Consider the following 23,060-nt stretch of genomic DNA (forward strand, 5'->3'; position numbering starts at 1 on the left):
GGCTGTCGTCCTGCAGAGCGTAAGATCCGTCTGGACAGATGAACTCTGTGTCGTCCACCTTGGTAAGGGAGGCTCTTACAAACTCCAGAGCCTACCAAACACATCCACATAGATATTTTAGATCAAATGCTGTGCAACACACTGGGTACCATATAGTTGATATCATCTCTTTTGAAACACTTTGAATTACGTTCTTTATAAGAAATATACAGCATAAAAGATTGTGTTCCTATAATGTAATATCTCGTTGTGAAGGGACTATAAAACCGATTGCTTTACACTAGGGGGGCTTAGATGCTTTCAGCACAGGGTTCAACTTGCAATTAACTCCTCTGAGACCAAGGAACATTATAACATATTGCTGATCTATGGACGAACAGCCAACTGCAACCCATTTGTAGGAAGCAAACGTCAAGAATCCATTATGCAATCAGCGAAACAGCTTGTTGTATAAGATCACTAGATGCATCATCCCTAAATAGTTAAGCAATAAGATGCATCCATCTATCCATTTTCTATACAGCCTATCCCTTTCGGGGTTGCGGGGGGGCTGGAGCCTATCCCAGCTATCGACGGGCGAGAAGGGTACACCCTGGACCGGTCGCCAGTCGATCGCAGGGCAACACACAAGACAGACAACCATCCATGCACACACTCACACCTAAGGACAATTTAGAGTCACCAATCAACCTAATGAGCATATTTTTGTTCTGTGGGAAGAAGCCGGAGTGCCCGGAGAGAACCCACGCATGCATGGGAAGAACATGCAAACTTCACACAGAAAGGCCTGGGAATCGAACCGGCGACCTTCTTGCTGTGAGGCACTGTGCAGCCCCCAGTAAGATGCTATATATATATATATATATATATATTTGAAGACAACAATCCCTGAGGGAAGGCTTTTAACACACACACACACACACACACACACACACACACACACACACACACACACACACACACACACACACACACATATATATATCCAGCTCATTTCCCTCATTGAAAATTGCTTCAATCTCTATTTCTTGTCAAGGATTTCCTGACATCATTTGAGGCAGCCATCCTTTACCCATAGTGGATAAAACAGAATTTCGAGGTACATTTGCTTTACCTGAATATTACCTTTTAATGAGACCCTACAGTTTTACTTGACTTAAAATGGAAAGTGCACTCTTTACTTCTGACACCACAGCTCACTTTGCAGAGCAACATTTTGAATCTAAAATGAAGCAAAAGTTGCCCAGCAGCAGAAGAGACAAACAGCTAATTAAACAAACTGTACCCAAATGCTGCTGTATCTAAAAAGTTGGATCAGCATCCACAGACAACTGCAGATACAAATGAACATTCTTGGAGAATAAACTCTGGAGAATGGCTGAGTGAGTTATTATTTCAGTGGTGTGCTTCTAGTCTTACTTTGAATGGCTGAGGCTTTCCACGATGCCCCTTTCATACCCAATCAAGATACTATCACCTGTTGCCAATGAGCCTGTTTACCTGTGGAATGTTCCAAACAGGTGTTTTTGGAGCATTCCACAACTTTCCCAGTCTTTAGTTGCTCCTGTCCCAACTTGTTTGAAAAATGTTGCTGCATCAAATTCAGAATAAGCTTATATTTACAAAAATCAACAAAGTTGATGAGGTCAAACATTAAATATATTGTCTTTATACTGTTTTCAATTGAGCAAATGTCAAAAAAGGCTAAAAAATTAGCACTTTCTATTTTTATGCTTTATATTTTTGGAATCAGGGTTGTATTTTTGGTGAGAAACAAATGCAAGAACAGCTAGAAATACTGTTCAAAGAACACAACATGGTTTCTCGTAATTTGGTACATTACATGTGTGATTCATCTTGGGCACTTAAGTTGTTTACAGTAAAGAGTATCTTGTGCTAATGCAAGCTTAGAGCCAAATACATGGCAGGCAGCAGTAAACTTAAGATGAGAAAACTATTCCTTTTCCAGAAAAGTGTATTTAAAGACAGTCTTCTGACATTGGGAGTGGAGTTATTGTGCAGTGAACATGCTCACCCACCTGCTCCAGTGCATAGGTATCTCTCGAGCAGGTGTCCAGGATGTGGACCCCAAGAGAGACCCCAGGTAGTAAAGTATTGTCCTTATTGATTCTATCTATGGCAAACAGCATGGCCTCCAGCCTCTGGATCCCTCTGTCCTCGTTCACACGCCCACATTCCTCCATCCCAGCACCTTTCTCGTGTACCGGGAACAGGCCGCCGAGCACCAGATCTCCCTCGATGCGGATCTCCCGGCGGGACGGAGGCGGGTCCCCAACAGAGAGCAAGACGCCCCGACACATCATGACCAAGACTAGAGCAGGTACGTGGGCAATCATGTTGGTTTCAGGGAGGGATAGGATTGTCAAAATGTGAGGAGAGGTTTGGCAGAGAGTGGGACAGAGGGAGGTGGGGGGCTGAGGGTGAAGGTTAGGGGTGAGGGGTTGAGGGTGAGGTGTACAGTGCGCCTTGGAGTTGAGTCAAGCAGTGGCCGTGGATGCCTGGGTCGGTTTGTGGCCCATGAAACGGTCAGGGAGAGCTGAACTGGACCACACATGGAGGGGCACACCATCTGGACATTAGTCCTGCTTGGAGAGGAGACATAACGTGCCACAGGACAAATCACAAAGCTGTCAGGAGCTGCAAGATGAAATACTTTTCTAAGTGTTACTATAAAGTATGAAGACAGCAAAGCAGACATTTAGTGGAGTTTGGGGACACTGTTAACAAGGACTCAAAGTCGTTTCCGCTTCACAGCCAAAGTCAGGCCATGACTAAAAAGGATATGGAATTGTTTGGAGATTGTACCCCACTGTTCTCCGACCTCCCCTCCCTTACATCACCCAATAAACTTTCCTCTTGTACATTTGAGCATGTGTGTGTGTGTGTGTGTGTGTGTGTGTGTGTGTGCATGTGTGTATGCCCCTGGTTGTATCAGTATAAGCCAGCTTAGATGGCTGGTTGATACATGAGCACAGCCTTCTCATGCCACAGATCAGAAAAGCTTGTCTGATCTCTGTTCCAACAATTCTCCGCTCGTCCATGAGTTTATACCCCTAAGTGTGTGTGTGTGAGTGTGTCTGTGTGTGTGTTATCAGATTTATCGCTCCCCCTCTCCCCTGCATAATTACAATGTGAGGACTGAATGCATTTTACCATGAAAGAAGCTAACTGACAACAATGAGGCCAACAACAGCTGATGCTACTTATCATAGCTTACAACTCAATTAAAGCTATCATTGTGTGTCTTGACTGTCTTTCCTCAGAGATAACCTGAACTATTTATGATAAAACAATATAAGATATTTGACCTTATTTTTAAAGGGCATTCCACATATTTTTCATGGCAGGGTTAATGTACCAGTCATGGATGGAAATACCTGTAAAAACATACGGTGATGTGGGAATGAACCAGGCATGGAAGGTGTAACAAACAATGCTATTGAGGGTCATTAGGAGAATTTGAGCAACACGAGGGACTCCATTTACACATGTTTTAATATGCAGTTTGTATCTGGAACATTGCATCGCTGACCTTTGCATTTCCAAATCAGCATCGCTATCGTGATTCTGTCGCCGTGATCAATCTTAAAATGCAAACGAAGAAGGTGGAGCTAGTGAACTTTTCAAAAACCGTGCCATGTCCCACAAAAAGAGAAGCAATGCTGCTCTATGGGCTCCACTTATTTTTCACTCGTATAGGAAGGGGTCAGTAGATAAATTCGAATGACTTTGAATTCCTCTGACTTTTCCTGTAGCACCACAAGTAGGCCAAAGTTTTTACTAATTCAGTGAAAAATCTCCATCAACTGGATTGGCAGAATATTTTTTGCAGGAATTCAAGGTCCCGAGACAATGTTCTCTAATGATTTGAGTGATCCTCTGAGACTTTCCACTAGTGCCACCATGAGGTTGACATTTTTGGTTCTGAGTGAAACAGCTTGGACAGCTATGGGATGGAGTGCCCTGAATTGTAATAATTTGTTTTTCAGCACCATCATCAAGTCACATTTTTTATTTGTCTAATAGTTTGGCTTCTGGACTTGCAGAACTAATGATAATCACATCAACCTCAGCTAATTAGAAAGTATCAGCATGATAACACACAAAACGAAGTGAACATTCTATCTGCTGAACATCTGTATGATTGTCTGTGCAGGCATGTTAGCATGCTGACATTAGCATTTAGCTCAAAGCACAACTGTGCCTTAGTGCAGCCTCACAGAGATGCTAGCGCTGTAGAGACTAAGAATTTAGCTAAATACAAATTTCATGTACACATGTTAGAGATAGTCTGGCGTATCTGATAGCATTCTGATTGCAGTGCTTTCTGTGTACATTATACACCTTATGCATATATCACATTTTAATACCTGGGGGAAATGGGGTATTCCAGTCAGCATGTCTCAGCCCCTGCTGCATTGATTTTGACCTTTCTCTTCTTACAAGTTCCACAACTTTATAGCAAATGCAAGACTGAATGTCCAAAGATTCCAAGATTCAGCTGTAAGATACAATAAATATCCTGTTCTTACTTGAGTCTCTCTCTCTCTCTCTCTCTCTCTCTCTCTCTCTCTCTCTCTCTCTCTCGCTTTCTCTCTCTCTCGCTTTCTCTCTGTGTTTATACCTTTTTAACTGTTTAGCTAATGCAAAGTCAGTAAAAGCCATGAGCAGGAAATAGCTTTCTTCTTTGAAACTCTGCGTCTCATGTTTCCCTTGCAGTCTCTTCAGTCCTCAGGAGAGATAAGACAGAAGTTGGAGGTTGACGGTTTGACTATGAAAATCAATCTAGACCAAGGAGCGAAGTTGTAGTGAAATTTCTGTTGATTGCTGGACTCTCCGGCCTAAACCCTGGTTTATGTGTGCGTGTAGGTGTGTGTGTGCTTGTGTGTGTGTGAACGAGAGAGAAAGAGAGAGAGTGAGTGTATGCCTCCCTTCTTTGGTGGGCAGGTAGGAGGATGAAAGCTTCTCTTAGATGCAGGCAGCTCAGATTTTTCTGCAGGCAGCTGCCATACCTTTACCACTCTGCTCTGTAATATGACACACACGTACAGACAAACACACAAACCCAAACACCCACCCACACACACACACACACACACACACACACACACACACACACACACACACACACACACACACACACACACACACACACACACACACACACACACACACCTCTGCTTCTCTGAGGGGTTGACCTAAAAGCAGACTATTTCTATGTCTTAGCTCCCCTCTCTCTCAACCAACAGAGATCTGAATCAGTGTGTTCAGGAAACATGTAGGAGACCCACAGAATCAGGAAATATGATAAGTCATTATTAGAGAAGGGACTGAAGTGATAATACCCAATTTGAACCACACAATGCACTCTGATATGGTCTTTTCAAGCCACTTTTGTCCCCAAGGAGTTTGCTTTAGGATGTTGTTTCTTGTCAAAATCCCACTTGAGACAACTTAACATGAACTGATGGATATATAATTCAACTTTTTGGGAAAGACATTGATGGTGATTCATATCCATTCTCCAAGCTGTCACACATGCTAGATGTGTGTATGTGCGTCCGTTGTATATGTTTATGCTTGTGAATTAGAGAGAAAAAAGGCAGGACCTCTTTGAATGACTTCCAGAAGTCCACTGACATAGCGGGGGTTCCTGGAAATAAACTCTATAAACAAACTTACATCATTATAAGAGGCCACTTGGAAACAAACACAAAGGGGAACTTTGTAATGAGCCCAGTTTTAAGGACAACGCTGCAACTAGGCTGCAGATGTGGCTGTGCGTTTGTTTTGAGTGTGCGTGCATTTGAGCACAAGTGCATGCACAGGGGTGTGTGTGTTGTAGCATATAAAATTGTATATTTATGGAGCTGAGACTCTAACAACACTCAACTCCTTACTTTGACAATATGCTATAATGTAATTGGCAGCTCTTGAAGCCAATTTCCCAGAAATGAGCCAAATAATATCTCCCAGCATTTTTACACTGCTCTCATGGTGTCCACTGAAATTGAATGTTTGCTTCATTATAACCTCTTGGAAAGTGCCCAAACCCAGCTTCCTGTCTCACGAACAACTGTGCAAGCAAAAAACACTGTGAAACAGAGATGTTTCATGTCTTGTCCCTTCTTTCTTTATTACTAAAAATATTGCCAAGCAGGCGAAAGCACAGGACAGTGCACTTGGCTTGTGCAATATGCTGCATGGATTTTGAGCATCACAGTATTTTCTACACATTTAAACCCCTTTATCAAAAAGTAAACGACAGTTCATATACAAACTATGCCACACTTTTTTTTCTCTTTTCAGGCAGCCACTGGTGACAGGTAATGTCAGCTCATGGAGTGTGGAAATTAACTTGCTGAGACTTAAGATACATGCTAAACCACAGTGAACATATTCTTTGTTGTGTCTGCAAACTCAGTCTTAGGCATTAAAATGCATTAGAGGAAGTTTTGAGATTATCTTACAAACACCGTCATATTTACAAGCTGCAAGCAGTCGGTAAATGAAACCCAGTAAACAAACATTTGACAATCAGGACACTGTAAAAGGAAAATATGAAACTTAAATAGCCTCTTGCAAAAGTTTGTTTGGTAGTCAACTGTTGAACCTTTAAATTCCAGACCAACCCATGAAATAATTGCAGTGTGACATGAACTTCATTACAAATAAACCCTATTCATAAATGTTTCAACATTTGCTTTATTTCTTGCTTATGTGTTTAGAGTTAGATGAGTAGATTGATACCACTGTCATATCTGTCTATTATTATTGCCAGCTGCTGGTTATCTTAGCTTATTTTAGGGTGAAAGAGCTAGCTTGGCTCTGTCCAAAGGTAACAAAATCTGTCTACCCACAACTCTAAAGCTCAAAATTAACATGTTCTATCTGGTTTGTTTAATCCATCCATTTGCATGGGATTTTATTCTGGATTATTCTTTATTCTTGGCTGCATACAGTGACTTCCTTGAGTCTTGTCTTACTGTGAGGTTGCCAGGCAACCAGAGGAGACAACAGGAAAAAAAAAGAAAAGAAAAAGAAATTGTAGTTTTTACACTTTTTTGGTTTGTGTGAGCTTTGAAAGTCTTAAGAAGAGAGGTACTGATCTAAAAAAAAAAAGTTGTGTGTATGTATGTGTGTGTGTGTGTGTGTGTGTGTGTGTTTTCAGCTTTTATACACTTATATTTACTTATTTCATACACATACAACATATAGGCATTATGTGTCTACCTGAATAACGAAGCACAAGAGCAAATGGCAGCTGGCACATGGCAACATCACCACAGACACCTGGAGGGGAGAGAGATGGGGGACACTCATGAGGTGATCAAAACAGAAAACCATCTCAATAGAAGAAGAGGGGAGATGATCAGATAAAGGAGGACACTGAGTACTGACCCTTCTCCCTGGGAGATATGATGCAGGCTAACATCTGACAGACAACCCCATTTCACCTCTGACCCTGATCAAATCTATAGTGAGTGAGTCAGCTGCATACACAGCAGCACACACTCCTCCTTTGCTTCTTGTGTTTCATCCCCGTTTCCTCCATGGCATCACCCCTGCATCCTTTCCTCCTCTCCCTCTCCCATCCTCTCCTTTCTGGTGCTCCACTCTCCCCATTTATTTCCACCTCCCTTGCACCCTCCACAGCCCTCGCTCTCCCCCTAACAGGCAGGGCTGCTGTGGATGACACGTATCCAACTGAGAGCAGCCATGCAGGGTCGATGGACTGCAGTACACCGAGAGGAGAGATAGCCCCACAACCCAGCCCTCTGTGTGTGTTTTCTGTTTTTTTTTTTTAATTTTTTTTTAACTCCATGTCTGTGTGTGTTTGTGTGTGTGCTTGTTTATCTGTCTATAGTGCACCTCACAGACTCCACAGCTGCATCAATGACACGAATCTCACAGTATGGGGAGACCCTGCATGTGCATGTGAGTTCTTTTTGTTTCAAAGAGAAGGAGAGATGGGAGGTGGGGTATCACAGGCTTTGTTGTTACAGAGCAACAGACCCATTATTACAGCAGCACACCATCAGAGGTTTATCAGTTAATTCATCCAATTGCTTTGTGTGTTTTGCTCTCTTTCCATCTCTTTCTCCCTCTATCTCTCCGTCTGTTTTGGCGATTAAGGCCAAATAAGTACACTAGCACTCATTAATACTGAGGGAATGTGAACTGAAAGCTCATGAACTGTGGAAGACAGCATGTGTGTATTCCTTTTTTAAATGTGTGAAAAGTGCACTACTTTTATTTTGACCCTCACATAACAATTACGTGCGTGTGTGTGTGCGTGTGTGTGTAGACATGGTGTCCCAGACTTCTGACAGTCTAACGGATGCAATGGGCTGTGACCATTAATTATTTACGAAGTGCGTTTTAGGCAGTAAAGACTGATGATCCATAAATAGGACAGAAAGATAAGACACTAAACACAACAGCCAAACAGGCAGCAAGACATGATGCACATCCGTCGATCCTTATAGAGCAAGCACATCAATCCACACCAACACACTAAGGTTGGATCTGTTCATTCACTGAATGCAGACTTTTGAAAGAAATGAATGCACATCTGTGCAGGGTGAGGGTGCCTAACTTGGGTTAAACTGCCATTATCACCAATTACAAATCAAAATCAATAATCAGGTACTCTGATTTCAGATGACTATTGATGTTGCGTTCACACAGTAAGATAGAAAACAACCTTTCCTGTATTGATTAGTAAGTCCATTTGGTGACCTGCATTGGGTTCAAAGGTTAAAGGCCGTTTCACGTTAGAAACATAAAAATTGATTACAGGACCTTACAGACAGATGAAATTGAAAAGATTTAACCACACAGGCATTGATCTTTGCTTAACAAAAGAACTGCAGTTCCATGTTTTGGAGTGCAGAAATTCACATAAGTAATAGATAAGTACATTCATGATGAAAATTGGATTAACCTGTGCAAGAAGTGGTGCGCTTCAGGGGCACACAGACCAAACTGTACTCTCATGTGCAGTGGGTACTCCAAGGGGATTGTCCGCTGAAAGAGCTCTTGACCTTTGAGCACCACACCAAGTCTATGGTGGGAGTACTCTGACTATTTTAACCAGAACATTTTAGTAGAGTGAGACCCCCAGAAATTATTTGGAACATGAAGACTATTATTTCACTGCTATAAGTGACAGAAAAAGAATTCAGAACTGTGAAAGAATTTCAGTTTAATCCTTCATTTGAGTTCTTATAAGTTTCCAGCATCTCAAACATGAGGATTTCTGCTTTTCTGTTTTTTCTCATTGTAAATTGAACATTTTGAACTGTTGGTTACGCACGCAAGCAATTTAAAAACAGCACCTGAGGCTCTGGGAAACTGTGATGGACATTTTAGTGTTTCTCTGCCATTTTATAGACCAAAATTGAAAACAACTGAAAAATTAATATACAGTATTATCAAAAAATAATTGTTAGTTGCAGCTCTAGGTGAATCTGTCCCATTGTCAGTTAGTTGCCTCTGTCGTCATAGTCTTCACAGTGTGTTTTGGTGGTCCACAGCTCATCTGACATGACGTAATTAAAAATGGCTGTTCAGCCTAAAAACGGACCAGGGTTGGAAGATGTGTGAAAGCATTCATCAGATCTGCATTTCATCACTGAAGAAGGCGGCAGGCCTGTCAGAAGAATTACCCCTCTGTGGATGGCATCTATCAAGTTAACTGTCATGTAATGACCCTGTGAGTCATCATGGAGCATCAGTCAACCTCTTCTTGGCACGGGTTTCTGCTGCATCCTACTTAATTCATGTTCACACCCCGCCACTCTGTCGTCACTGCGGTCGATACACGAGGTGCACGGTGCGTTACAATGGACAGGTAGGGGGTAATGGAGAGTACTGACCACAGCACACCTCAGACAGAAGTATAAATATAATTGGTTTGGACAGAGACACGAAACACTGAGGTAGAAATACTGTTGGTTGGTTTTGGTTGATTCAGGTGAGGTAGTGATGTGTAAAAGCCAATTACTGCAGTCATTCCTTGCTAATTATGAGACTTTAAGTGATACTAACTTTTGAATTTGCTCTCCCACATTAGCCTCGGATTTGTCATCATCATTATTGGGTGACTGATTGTCCCCGCTGCTGCACAATGAGCTCAACCTATTGTGCTAGAACATAGACCCAAAAATTTCAACTGTAAAAGTGACAAAATGAGTTATTTGGCATGTACGAAAAGGACATATGTGGTTCTCTTTTTGACTCAGGGCAGTACATGTACAGTTTATGTTACTGTGTATGAGCTGCCATTCATTTTGTGTACTTTGTGCATGTTAAAAGTGAATCTTGATATTTTTACTTATTTATCTCTTTAGGTTATGACAACCAAACATGTGGGAAGAGCCCTGACATCTGCAGGCACCATTATTTATGTGATGTATATACAAGTAAGTGGTTGCTAGAGCTAAATTATGAAGGGCATGCTTCTCACAAAACTTTGCATGAAGACGATTGATGATTTCATACACTAAATTAATGTATGTAATTTGTAAGCATTCAAATTGATCATTTGGTAAGTGATTGGTAATTCTTTCTCCCGAGGCAGTCATAAGTTTATATTTAATAATGACAAGTCCAAACTGGTAATACAATTTTATGCAGAATGCTGTATCCAATATAGTTTATTGATTATTCACAGTGACAGTCACAGCTGGCACGTAGTTCCCAGGTGTGTGGCAGATGCCCACACAGCAGTGAGCAAGGAAAAGCCGTGTGGTTGGATTGAGAGGGTTCAGCCTGCGCATTAGGAGTGAATTTCCAGAGAAGTTACTATGTATGATGCAATAGGGGAGAAAGAGAAGGTTATTGCGCCTGTCATGTTATCATAACCTGAGAGAGCGGTTCTGCAAATTGTTGGAAGACACTGCGTGACGGTAAGCTTGGCAATGTCAGAGTGCTGGGGAACTGCATGGGAACCAGATCATTTTTTGTCGTAAACATCTATTTTGTTAACGTCGAACACATGTTTTAGTTTTTTTTCCCCCACTTTGATCAAGAACATATGTGGTATGCAGCGTTTTTTTTTCTTCTCTTGAATGTGAACGGAAGGCTGTATTTGTATTGGATATTATTGTGAGTCATGTAATCCCCTGTGTGGTGGACCATGTCAGTGGTTATGACACAAAAGTAAACATATTAATTCATTAATCCATGCAACAATTATCCAGTGTTTAAAACACACTGGATGAAATAATTCAGCATGTGACATCGCTGACCGTTGACATTACTGTGATAAGAATGCAGAGCTCTGCACTACTGGTATGTGCACTACTCACTGCTTTAGTAATGTGCCTTGGGCCTGAAGCAGTGGGTCAAAAATTTACCAAAGTCGGCTGTAACTGAAAACCCTCTCCATTTGTTTTATAGCAATATCACACACACACTTATTTAAGTGAAAACTGCTCCATCATCAGCAGGTTTTATTGTCATTTTCTATTTTTAGTGTGCTAATCACATTGACCCATTGACCCAACAACATTGACCCAATTTTGCATCTACTCCTGGATATTATGATGGTGATCTGACAAGATAATGAATTATTAGATATCATAACTGTTGCATCAAGTCAGCTGGTCTCAGATAAAGAACGGCAAACCTTTTCATTCTAACAGACATTAAACGTTTCCAGGAGTGTTACTGCTCAGTTACCTGCACTCTGTAACGTTCACGATGGCACTTTCTATTGATAGTGGCCACTGCATGACCAGTAAGCCACCTTTCACTATCCATCTCACACACACACACTCTCTCACACACACTGCTGCCCCCCTCAAGTTCATCATTTATTAAAGAGTCTGATCTCTCTCTGAGACACACCATCACAGCTGTACATCCCACTGCCCTTTCACTGCCTCATCCCTTGAGTGTACGAATGTGTGTGTGTGAATGTCTGTGCATGTAAGGAAGGATGGATGTCAGTGAACAGAGAGTGTAATGCTAACCCTGTGTGTGTATGTGTGTGCACTGGTATGTGTGTTCTTGTTGCTGATGAGAGGTGAGCTGTGAGAAGCAGCAGTGATTTCCAGACACTTCCTTGTTTCCTCACTAGAGCATAACAGTGTATAAAACATGTGGAGCGGAGCAACAGTAATATTAAAAATCTTGAAACGCCAAGAACTTCAGGACGCCCTCGAGAGCAGAATGAAGGACCTGATGATGGTTTTCATTTGAAGCATATAGTGAATGCCAATCTAAAGCATTTGTCATATTTCCAGACTGTGATTAAAAACAAAACAAAACAAAACAACACATTGCTGCCCTTTTCACATGGAGATCTTTTACAGGATAGCTCCAACAGACCACATATTGAAAATGTAGAGAGATCCTGCATTGATATCAGTAGTTTATATGATATAACAGTGCCTGAGTGAAAATACTGTGACCCTGAACTACTTTGCCAAATGACTTGTAGGTGATCAGCATGTTCCTTCGGTCTTAGTTCAGTCGTGTTTGACACTACACAGAACACCAAGAGCAAAATCTCCTTTCCTGCCTCAACTCTTCTTTAGCCCCTGTTTCTTCAACTCACCAACAATGGAAAGAATACATTCCACTATATCATCTCCAGTCACTGTCTAATATCTGATTAAGTATATCTGGGAAACATTTGAATATACTTTTCTGGAGATGCTAGCTTGTATCAAATTAACTGAAAAAAGTGTACAAAACAACTACGCTGTAACTTTAACACCGAGTGATAAATAGTACAAAAAGTGAAGCTTACAGTGTTTAAGAGAGGGCAGTTTTAAGAAAAGCAATGGTCAAAATCAATACAGGGGCAAAGATATGATAATATCTGTCCCTACAAGAGTCAAGCTCCAAAAATGCTGAATCCTGCAATTTCCATGATGAAGTCCATTTCTCAGACCCTTCTTGCAAATACCCCAATCTTTCAAAGTTTCCCTTGAAACTTGGCTGGTGTGAACATGTGGCTGATCCCCTGATGCTGCTGTGAAAAAGTCAATTTCAGTATGTTGGGGGAAAAAGTTGGAAAAGTTAGCAATGGGCATGTGTTTGAGTGTAAAAGCCCCATTAATGCATGAAGAGTACTGCTGTAAGACACTGAATTGCTGTTTCAAAACTGCCGAAAGTTGACAGTTTTTATGAATTTTGGATGGAGGTCACAACACACTAAAACTCCTGAACTGAAAAATCATTAAATATTGATGGTATGAAGGGCAAAACAATAGATTGATTTTGATTTACCTACCTGTTTAATTAGCGCATTAGACTCCTCTCGACTCTACTGAGATTTGATCCCATGTTTCCATCCCCTGCTCTTCATGAACACATGAAAACAGACAGAAAAGAATAGATTGAAAGAGGACAACTCATCATTCATTTTTGTAGCATATTCAGTGCGAGCACTCTAAGCATAGTCATTAATGTAACGTTGATTTCATCTAAACTGCTTACAAATGCTTAAATCGGTCATTTTACTTTAAAATGACTTCAGCACCATGGACAGCAACATCAAGAAGCCCTGACATGCTGTTCTCTCTCTGAAACACCTGTAGAGCTTCAGCAGCACCCATAGAAATCCTCTTAGACGTACACTGTTAAGCTCTAAAATGGCAAGGCACAGAATCACCACTGGCTGTTCAGTGTCAGTATCCAGGGAAAACAAAACATTAACCACTTTTGTGTTTTTGCTCTTTCTCTGTCACAATTGTTGGGATAAATGTCTTTGAAAAAACACGAGTAAATAATCATAAAATGTTCTTGCTAAACATTAACAATGCTGAACAGATTTTCAATACAATATCTCCCTAATAATTAATCATAACGTACAACAGTGATAGATGAGTTAGTATTATTATTAATTAATCATGAACTCATTGTACACTAATGGATGATGAATATTCATGTATTCTCCAGCATGTAGACACATGTATACTGTTTAGACAGTATTCAAAAGTACAGATTAACTATATGTAGAATTTGACATTGTTGACTGTAGCCCCCAGTGACAGACAGCGCTGCCTGGCACCACCGCGGTGACTGGGTTGATGGCAGCACATAGACGGCACCCGTTTTTGGGATTATGTCATTTTCTACAAACTGAAAATCATGTCATTAGAATAATCTGAAAGGTGACGTTTCTCCATGCAGTGGCTTTCAGGTAAGTACAAGTTTCACTATATTTTTCAACAACATATTCAGGAGTGCAAAACTAAAACTGTACATGTTAAAAACATATAAAAAGTAGCGAAAAAATATATTGACATTATATAGTGAAATGGCAGAACACATTTCTAATGCAGCTCATATACTGAAAGTATGATTTCAGTATTTAAAAAAAACATACATATGGGTGATTTGGCAGCTTTGGCATCAAGCAGGCCACAGTTTCATTAAGCTGGTCCTAATAGATCTCCATTCATCCATTACATTGGTTTATCTAGGTGATATTATACTTCCCTTCTTCAGTGACTACACCACCTTCTTGCAAGACCTTCCGTAAAGGTGAAATACCACCACCTGATAAATGCCAAAACATGGAAGATTTTGCGGGGTTCTTCTCACACCACTGATCTACTCTTCTGCACTTCCCCACATTAAAAAAAAAACAACCAAAACAATCACCCCCTGTACAGTATGCTTGAAAGGTTTCTGTACATAGTTTAGTCCTGTGGTCAGCTGGTATGCGTGCTGGTTAAAATTCATTCCAATACTGACAAAAAGTCCACAGAACTTAGAGAGCACTGCTGCAGTGTAGTCCACATTTTGCTGACTATCCATATTATTGGTTCTCACTGTATGTTCCATCCAAACACTCATGTTTTCATCAATTATTGGTTAAACACGCTTCCATCTCAGCCCTAATGCACAATATGAGCAGGTGTGTTTACATATGTTAGAGTACCTCACAGAGCACAGACAAACAGCAGAGAAGTGGATTATGCTCCAGGTGTGTGTGTTTGTGTGTGTGTGTGTGTGTGTGTGTGTGTGTGTGTGTGTGTGTGTGTGTGTTTTCAAAATTGAAAACAGGTGAATAATGGAATTAACTGCAACTGACATGAATTCCAGCTGACCATAGCTGCCACTGTGCTCCACAAACCAGTCACGTTTTTACAGGTACTTTTCAGGCATATATGGGCTGAGTATTTGATACTCAAAAGACAGATTTTGGGCAGAGTATTATTTTAATGGCTGAATCCACAGAGCTGCCTTGCACATAAATGTATGGCCTTTACATAGACATTTTTTATGGTATTACATCAGAGCTGACTGTATTTTTCCTTTCTTAATTTTACCTATGTATGCCCAGGATTTACATTTGGGCTGTGTGTAGTCAATAAGACATCACTGAACTTATCGTACTGTATGATGTTGAAACAGATCACCATGTTCTATTTGGACAAAACCTTCCATTTGAAGTTATCTGATTTATTTAACACACTGTAAAACTAACAGTAAAACCACCAAACACGATACTCCACAGTGAACCCAGCTAGTGTTTCCAAAATCCATGTCACATCATGCACTTACAGCCACACTTAAGTCGTCTGCCAATTCACATACTCAGTAAAACTAGAGGACAGCACTGATGCAGGGGCTTCCTTCCCCTATGCACTGTATTAGTACACTGCTAACGGTGAGGTTCTGTACTGCATGCAGTCAAGTGGTGCTGTGTGGAGGCTACAAGGCCATTTGCACACACACACACACACACACACACACACACACACACACACACACACACACACACACACACACACACACACACACACACACACACACAAACTCATGTAAGCACATTTACCAGCACAAAAGTGCTGAAACTCAAGGCCATATCTATTCACTGACAGGCAATTGTGCCCTGACTAGCACATACATGCACATCCTGATAAAACACATGCACATACACAAACACATCTATACAGAAGCATGTAAGCATGTATTTAAGGTTTAACAAGGCCACCAAATGCCCACGCACACTTGTGACACCTTCCTACGCAGCGTTTGACCCACAAATGCAACAATATTGCACAAGTGTGAATGAACACATATATAAAATTATACTTAATTGCGCAACAAGTCACACACGCACTTGGGCAAAAACACATGAAATCTGAGTATACTCACACACACAAACACACACACACACACACACACACACACACACACACACACACACACGCACACACACACACACACACGCACACACACACGTTACATTGTGTCAGTAAAGCAACACTTCAGAGGCAAACCAGTGTAATATACAGAGATACCAATACTGTAAACTATAACAAATCAAATCAATATCAATATATTATTAAGTGAAATCAATATATTATTCCATGAAAACAATTCGTCATTTTACATACACAGGTGCATATGTGCCTGTATACACACACAGGCAACATGCTGACCCCACCCCTAAAGGAAAGATAAATCATACAGATTCTGCATTCACTCAATTCCTTCATTTGTTAATGCTGCACAACAAGTTGATGATAATGATTATTATCATTAATAATAATAATAATAATAATAATAATAATAATAATAAAATTTGTATGTCTGCTGTGGGACCAAGCCTTTCTGATATTCAGCCTTTCAGGTACTGCCCACCCCTCCTCTGGGTAAATGTTTGTTCTTTCATTCCTCTCTAAAGCACATCAAAAATAAGAGTGAATTTCAGATTCTTATTACTCCTGCTGTGTCTGCCTATCCTCTGATAGTCATAGATACAGACATTATCACAGAGGGAAACAGCACCATGATTTTGTAAAATCTTGTAATGTATCATTCACGTAATAGTTTTCAATGCAAATATCTGACTCTGATAAAACAGCAACGTGTTATCCTTGTCTGGTGCATGTCATTTTAGCAAAGTTTTACCTTTAGATTTAGCACGATGGAAACAAGGTGCATTATCACCAAGCCAAAGTTAGTCATTGGCTGGTCATACTTCATCCTGCTTGGTACGAAATATGGTGCTTTGACACCATAAAAAAAATAACGCCCATGGACTCACCAAGATACCTATCACCCAGATATACAGGCTACTGTGGCACATACAAGCCTAATATATTGATCATTGTTAAAATGATAGGAAATGATTGAACACAGCGTAGAAAAGGTAAGGTCATACAAGGCTCACTGTTAGGTGTTATAAACACACACCTGCTCTGCAGGAATACAGCCCATAGGCCTTGCTTTTTCACTGTTCTTCAGAATTCAAATATGCTGCTGAGCTGGAGTGGAAAACCGTTTTAGGGACGAACTGCATGTGGCTTACATGCAGGAATATGTTCGTCCATTAATGAAGTCCAAGTTCTATCAAGCCTTAAAGCCTTACTGCCAGTGACAGATCTCCATAGTCTGTGTACCTGATGTGGATAGACATTTTGGTCCTGCTGTACCTTTAGCGCAGGTCCACGCGCCTCTCCTCTGGCGCAAGGTGTGGAGTGGTTGTTTAGAAGCGAACGGAAAGTCATTCCACTGATTAACAGCGACCAGGTTCGGTTTTCAAATCCACCTGTATGCCTGTTTCCAGAGACGCACTATCCGCCCATCTTTTTCCCAAGAAGCTGAAAGCCGCGGGACATGGCTTGGTGCGGTCTGTCTGAACCTAAATAACTTCTCCACGCAGCGTAAAATACGCAACTGCAGATACTCTTTGTTTCACCTTCTGTATCTTTATCATGCATCTGCTGCAGAGATTAGCTACCAGGGCTTTTTTCCTTTATCACAAGCTGCGATCAGTAGGAGCATCTGATTAAAAGAAATACATAAGAAGCACATTCATGCAGCACAACTGGGTGTTTAAATCCTGCGCAAAGTTCAAAGCAAATTGTTCCCCACCGTAGGATTGGCTGACGCGCGCTCGAACGGTCCCGGACTGTCAATTTTTCACTGCACTCTGTCGCCTAACCCGAAATCTAAGACTGCAACACATTAGCCCAGCAGAAAGGAATATGTTACATATGACCTACCTTGACGACTTGGATCATTCAAAGGTTGCGCACAAATCTTCAGCTGCTGGAAGTTTGACTTAGTCTACTCCTGATCCCTCGGAGGAGTCGCACTGAGAGAGAGGATGGGCGCCACAGCTCTGCGCGCCAGCTCCGTGGACGTGTGTGTATGTGTGTGTGTGTGTATGTATGTGTGTGTGAGTGAGAGAGAGAGAGAGCGCGCATGCATGTCAGAGAGAGAGAGAGAGAGAGAGAGAGAGAGAGAGAGAGAGAGAGAGAGAGAGAGAGAGAGAAGGGGAGGGAAACAACAGACGTGGAGAGCTGTAGCCCCTTGCCAAAGGATGCTTCAGTCTCCTAGCAACAACAATCGATCTGGCAAGGAGACATTTTTATTGGATAAAAAGAAAACTTAGCCATTCACCCCCCTTAGCACATGTTTACCACTCAGAACAACAACTCCGGCTTTACTGAGTGAAGAGGGAGAGACAGGAGAGAGAGAGAGAGAGAGAGAGAGAGAGAGAGAGAGAGAGGAGAGAGAGGGAGAGAGAAATGATCTAACATGAATGTTTTCTGTTTGATGCAGAATGACGTACAGAATTCATCTGTCATTGCAAGCTGACTCCAAACATATATGGCTTAATCGACAGAATTTCACACCCTCTTTTTTTCCTCATGCAAACTCCATCAATGTTTAACACATTATTACACTCCATGATGTCAGTGGCAAAGAAAGAACTGACAGAAGCACCAAACATGCTGTCCATGCTTCATCTTGTTCAGGTATATTTCAAATACCTTGGCTGCATGGTTCACTGGCACAGATATAGCACGTTCAAACGTGAACACCTCCAGAGCTGTGACTAGAAGTCTACATCCAAAGCCTTTATCATGCTTCACACTAACGTGGTGCCTGATATATGGCATCCACACACACACACACACACACACACACACACACACACACACACACACACACACACACACACACACACACACACACTCTTCTCTTTTCTACAAGTTAGGTGTCTCTCCCTGCTTCCTCCTGTTTTTCCATCATGAGAACAGAAACAGTGCTACTGAGTGTGTGCGTGTGCACGTACACACACATCTGTGCATCTGTACTTGTTTGTATGATTATGCACATGGAGTCATTAGAATGCAAGTATGCAAGTGTGCAGCTCCTATTGAACAGAAAATCCTCTTCACGCATGATTGAGTCACAGAGCGTCCTCTCTCTCTACTCAACACAAACACACACACAAATGCAGACACATACATGCACACACACGCACACGCACACGCACACACACACACACACACACACACACACACACACACACACACACACACACACACACACACACACACACACACACACAGAAGCACTCAGTCTAGAGGCCTGATTTCTGTATTGTAAAGTTAGTCAAGTGCATAGAGATACACTGTCTGAGGGCTTGCTTAAAGCAGTTTTTTGATTGCAGCTACAGGCCACAGCATGTTGTTTTTGCCTGTTTTATATGCAGATGTATTACAACAGGAGGCTGAAGTTTCTGACTAGCTCATATGTTTTCCATGTAGCTACTGTGTGACACCATATGGCATGAGAAAACTGTCTCTGAGGATAAGCTTTCGGATGGGCAGAGATTGATTAGTTGACTGAAGAAGTACGGATAAGAGCATCCACTTCACACCTCTGTGACACACATGCATGCACAGGCATGAGGTGGGAAGTGCATACACACACACTGGCACCCAGTGTCAGTCACAGCTTTCCCGGACTTCATCCCTCATCTCTGCCGCTCCAGCTCAGAGATGCTGGCTTCTCTAATAAAGGCCTCATTGTCTGCATGGCATGCATATATGCAGAAAGCTCAGAAAGCCAGCTTTGTCCCATAAGGGTCCCTCAGCGAGAGAGCTTTGTACACGGCCTTTCCCCATAGACCGAGGCACAGCACAGCTGAAAAGCAGAGAGAAAGGAAGGAAGAGAGAAAGCAAGAAAAGAAAGAAAGAAAGAAAGAAAAGAAAAGAGAAGAAAGAAAGAAATACGCAAAGAAAAGAAAATAATGATTGAAGGACAGAGTTAGATACCAGTGTGACAGATGGTAATAAAGACAACTTGAACCTCAGTATATGAAACATCTACAGGCGTTTGTGTGCTTGGAAATCTAGTGTGCAGGAATTTAACGTTTTGCCTGATCATGGTGAATTGCTCCAGCTCATGCAGCAGGAAGTAGGTCCACTGGGATTATGTTTCCTTCGTCTTTGATTCCCCACAGATTGTTTGTGTCCCCGCACTAATAGAATTAGCCACGCTTCATTTCCCATGGTCTTCTGTCCTGTCTTGGCCTCATGATGGATGGAGCTTCACACAGAGGAGTGAGTGTGCTTAGAAGTGTGCCCAGTGTTGGTTGGACAACGGGGCTAGTTACAACCACAAGCTTCCATTTGCTTTGGTCAGTGTGGTCACTTGTGATGTGGTCAAGTGGACAAAAGGACCCCTTATAATATGAAGCTTTGACCCTTTATGACAATAAAATAGTTTGGGGCAATTTCCATTTTACATATGATGATGAAATAAGTTGTATTCTGAAAATATCTGGTTATTCTGAGAGGAGTGTCTTTCTTTATTTCAGGGCCACTTTTAGGGGAAAAAAACAACATACTTGATGTAAGAAAAACAATTCACTGCAACTGCATTACACGCAAGCTATTTTTTAAGGTTGAAAGGTTCTTCAGATATTTCCATGGGCACAGTACAAATGGGAGAGGGGACCGGCTTAACCAAGCTTTGAATTTCACCATTACAATGGGTACAAACCTACTTTATATGCTTTTGAAAAACATAATATACTGAATGCCTGTTTTAGGAACCACTGCCGAGAGGATTGCACTTGATCATGCTGCACAAAATCCACTGGCTGCATGTAACAGAAAGCTCCTATAATACCCCGATAACATTCATATACAAATAGACGGTGTATTCATATTAGTCCAAGAGAAACCATGTATTTGTCCCTGTATATCTATAATCTATAATCTTTTGAGGTTAAAGTCACTTCCTGTTACTTTGTGGTGTTTTCAATCTCCTAAAAAATTGCAGCGACATCATCATGGTTTGATGATACACAAAAGTCTGCCGGTGTGTAGCTGCAAATTGAAAACAATGGCTATATTTGGAATTTAAGTACGATGCATGACAAATTTGCCCCAAACGTGTCTGTGTGTGTGCGCGTAAACATCATATGGTTGGTAATGTTGTTTTGGGCTGTTTATGGCTCCTCACAGGGGGTTGGTCTCTAATTATCCTGGTTACAGAGGCATGGCCAACAGACTGCAGGCCACACACACTTCACAGGACGTGCACTGACCTGTCTCATGTTCGTCTGCTTGCCAGTCCAACACACACAGACACATGCACAAACACTCACGTACGTAATCGCTCACAGAAAGACCAAAACTTTGACAGTGGCTCACCTCACCTTCTGCAGGGTGCTTTACCAAACTTTATTTAGTGTTATGTAAAATCAGAAAAATGATTGTTTATGATACAATTTTTTTGTAGCACGTTTTTACAGTTTGTTTCTGATCTGATCTTCTGATTATTATTATTGTCTTTCTGGAAAACAAATCTTCAATATATACAGAGTACAGTTTATTTTTTCATAAAAAAACAGGTGAATTTTCAATTCAAAAGAATATAATTATACATAAATCCTGACGAAACATTGTGTTTTCGCACCATAAAGAAACTGCAGAACAAACACGCTGCAGTTTCACAATTTAATGCTTTCTCTTTGAAGGACCCGTGTAAAATCAGGAGCTAATTTGCATTTCCCCAATTTTTGCCTTTCCTCACGAGATGTGTTTTCTGAGCTTTCCTTGCAACTGTGTTACTTTTGACAGCAAACACAACAACCTTTAGAAGTGTGGGATCTGGCTGAGAATCACCGTAAACCAATGATTAAAAAAAAAGAAGAAGAAGAAATCTGGGTGTTATTTGGTGAAAATCCAATGAACCTTAACTGTAGAGTTACTCTGTAATCAGATTATCTTTAACACATGCAAATACAGAAAGACACAGGTGTGTTTGCATGAATGTGTACACGCACACATGTACAGATGTGTGCACGGACTAACAGACTGTGTACAGTATCTGATTTGGCCTCTCCTCTGAGCTTTCTCACCACGACCACAATTCATTAGTAATTGACCGCAGCAGCCTCACTCATTAAACATTAACAGGCTGCTGGTGAATAATTGATTAATGATATGAGGCGATCTGCAGCAGCATTCTGACAATAAGAGTGCATGGATGAGAGGAAGGAGAGACCGGATCAATGCAATGCAAAGCAAAGACCCTGTCACATGACACACACACACACACACACACACACACACGCACACACACACACGCACACACACACACGCACACACACACACACACACACACACACACACACACACACACACACACACACACACACACACACACACACACACGCACACTCACACACACACATAAACAAGATCACTTGCCCACTCACTCACAGTTTAATTACATCACTGGTCAACTGCAGACATTTTAGCAAGTGTAAAAATACTGTACACTACGTAATAATTTGAACACCATTTGGAGCGAGAACAAGAAGACTAGAAGAGTAATGTCACCGCCTTTGTGCTCCCAAAGATTTCTATCAATCTTAGTTTAAGAGCCAGTGTCAGTTCTTTTCACTTGGTTGATGCTGTATCTCATTTTAGACAAAAGCCGAACCCAATTTCTCAGAGCAAACACTCTGCAGTTTGTCAGTCCCACCAGGCACTCATGGACTGTTTTTGTGATTATTGCAGCCCAAGTGTTGCAATCTTATTTGCAGCATTGTGTGTGTGAGTGTGTGCGTGTGTGTGTGTGTTTGTGAAATATTGTGGATGGGCTGCAAGGTTGCACCAAAAAACAAAAAAGGGAGCTGATGGAGGGTCAATAGACAGTCTCTACAATCCAGGATTGCACTGTTTGACGCCCTGTCGCCAGAACTATTTCATTTGTTAGCTCCTTCCAAAACTTTTACAGATCACTGC

At 41.4% G+C, this 23,060-nt stretch overlaps 1 protein-coding gene across 3 annotated transcripts in view; it reads right to left on the bottom strand.

The window, feature by feature from the left end:
- The window catches only part of grm3 (glutamate receptor, metabotropic 3), a 39,440-nt gene extending 21,283 nt beyond the window's left edge, over window positions 1-18,157 (bottom strand). Inside the window, exons 1-5 of one of the 3 annotated variants that reach the window (XM_070973192.1) lie at window positions 18,006-18,157; window positions 13,271-13,339; window positions 7,255-7,314; window positions 2,040-2,603; window positions 1-91 (exon numbers count right to left, since the gene is read on the bottom strand). The exon at window positions 1-91 is cut by the window's left edge and continues 53 nt beyond it. In XM_070973192.1, coding sequence (XP_070829293.1) covers window positions 1-91; window positions 2,040-2,357 — 409 coding nt within the window. In that variant the 5' untranslated portion in view covers window positions 2,358-2,603; window positions 7,255-7,314; window positions 13,271-13,339; window positions 18,006-18,157. Of the gene's footprint in view, window positions 92-2,039; window positions 2,607-7,254; window positions 7,315-13,270; window positions 13,340-18,005 lie in introns of all 3 variants that reach the window. The other 2 variants (XM_070973193.1, XM_070973194.1) reach the window with 2 other exon arrangements.
- Window positions 18,158-23,060: the final 4,903 nt, after the last annotated feature.

The sequence above is a fragment of the Chaetodon trifascialis genome, chromosome 10 (genome assembly GCF_039877785.1).
Source record: "Chaetodon trifascialis isolate fChaTrf1 chromosome 10, fChaTrf1.hap1, whole genome shotgun sequence".
Taxonomy (NCBI): domain Eukaryota; kingdom Metazoa; phylum Chordata; class Actinopteri; order Chaetodontiformes; family Chaetodontidae; genus Chaetodon; species Chaetodon trifascialis.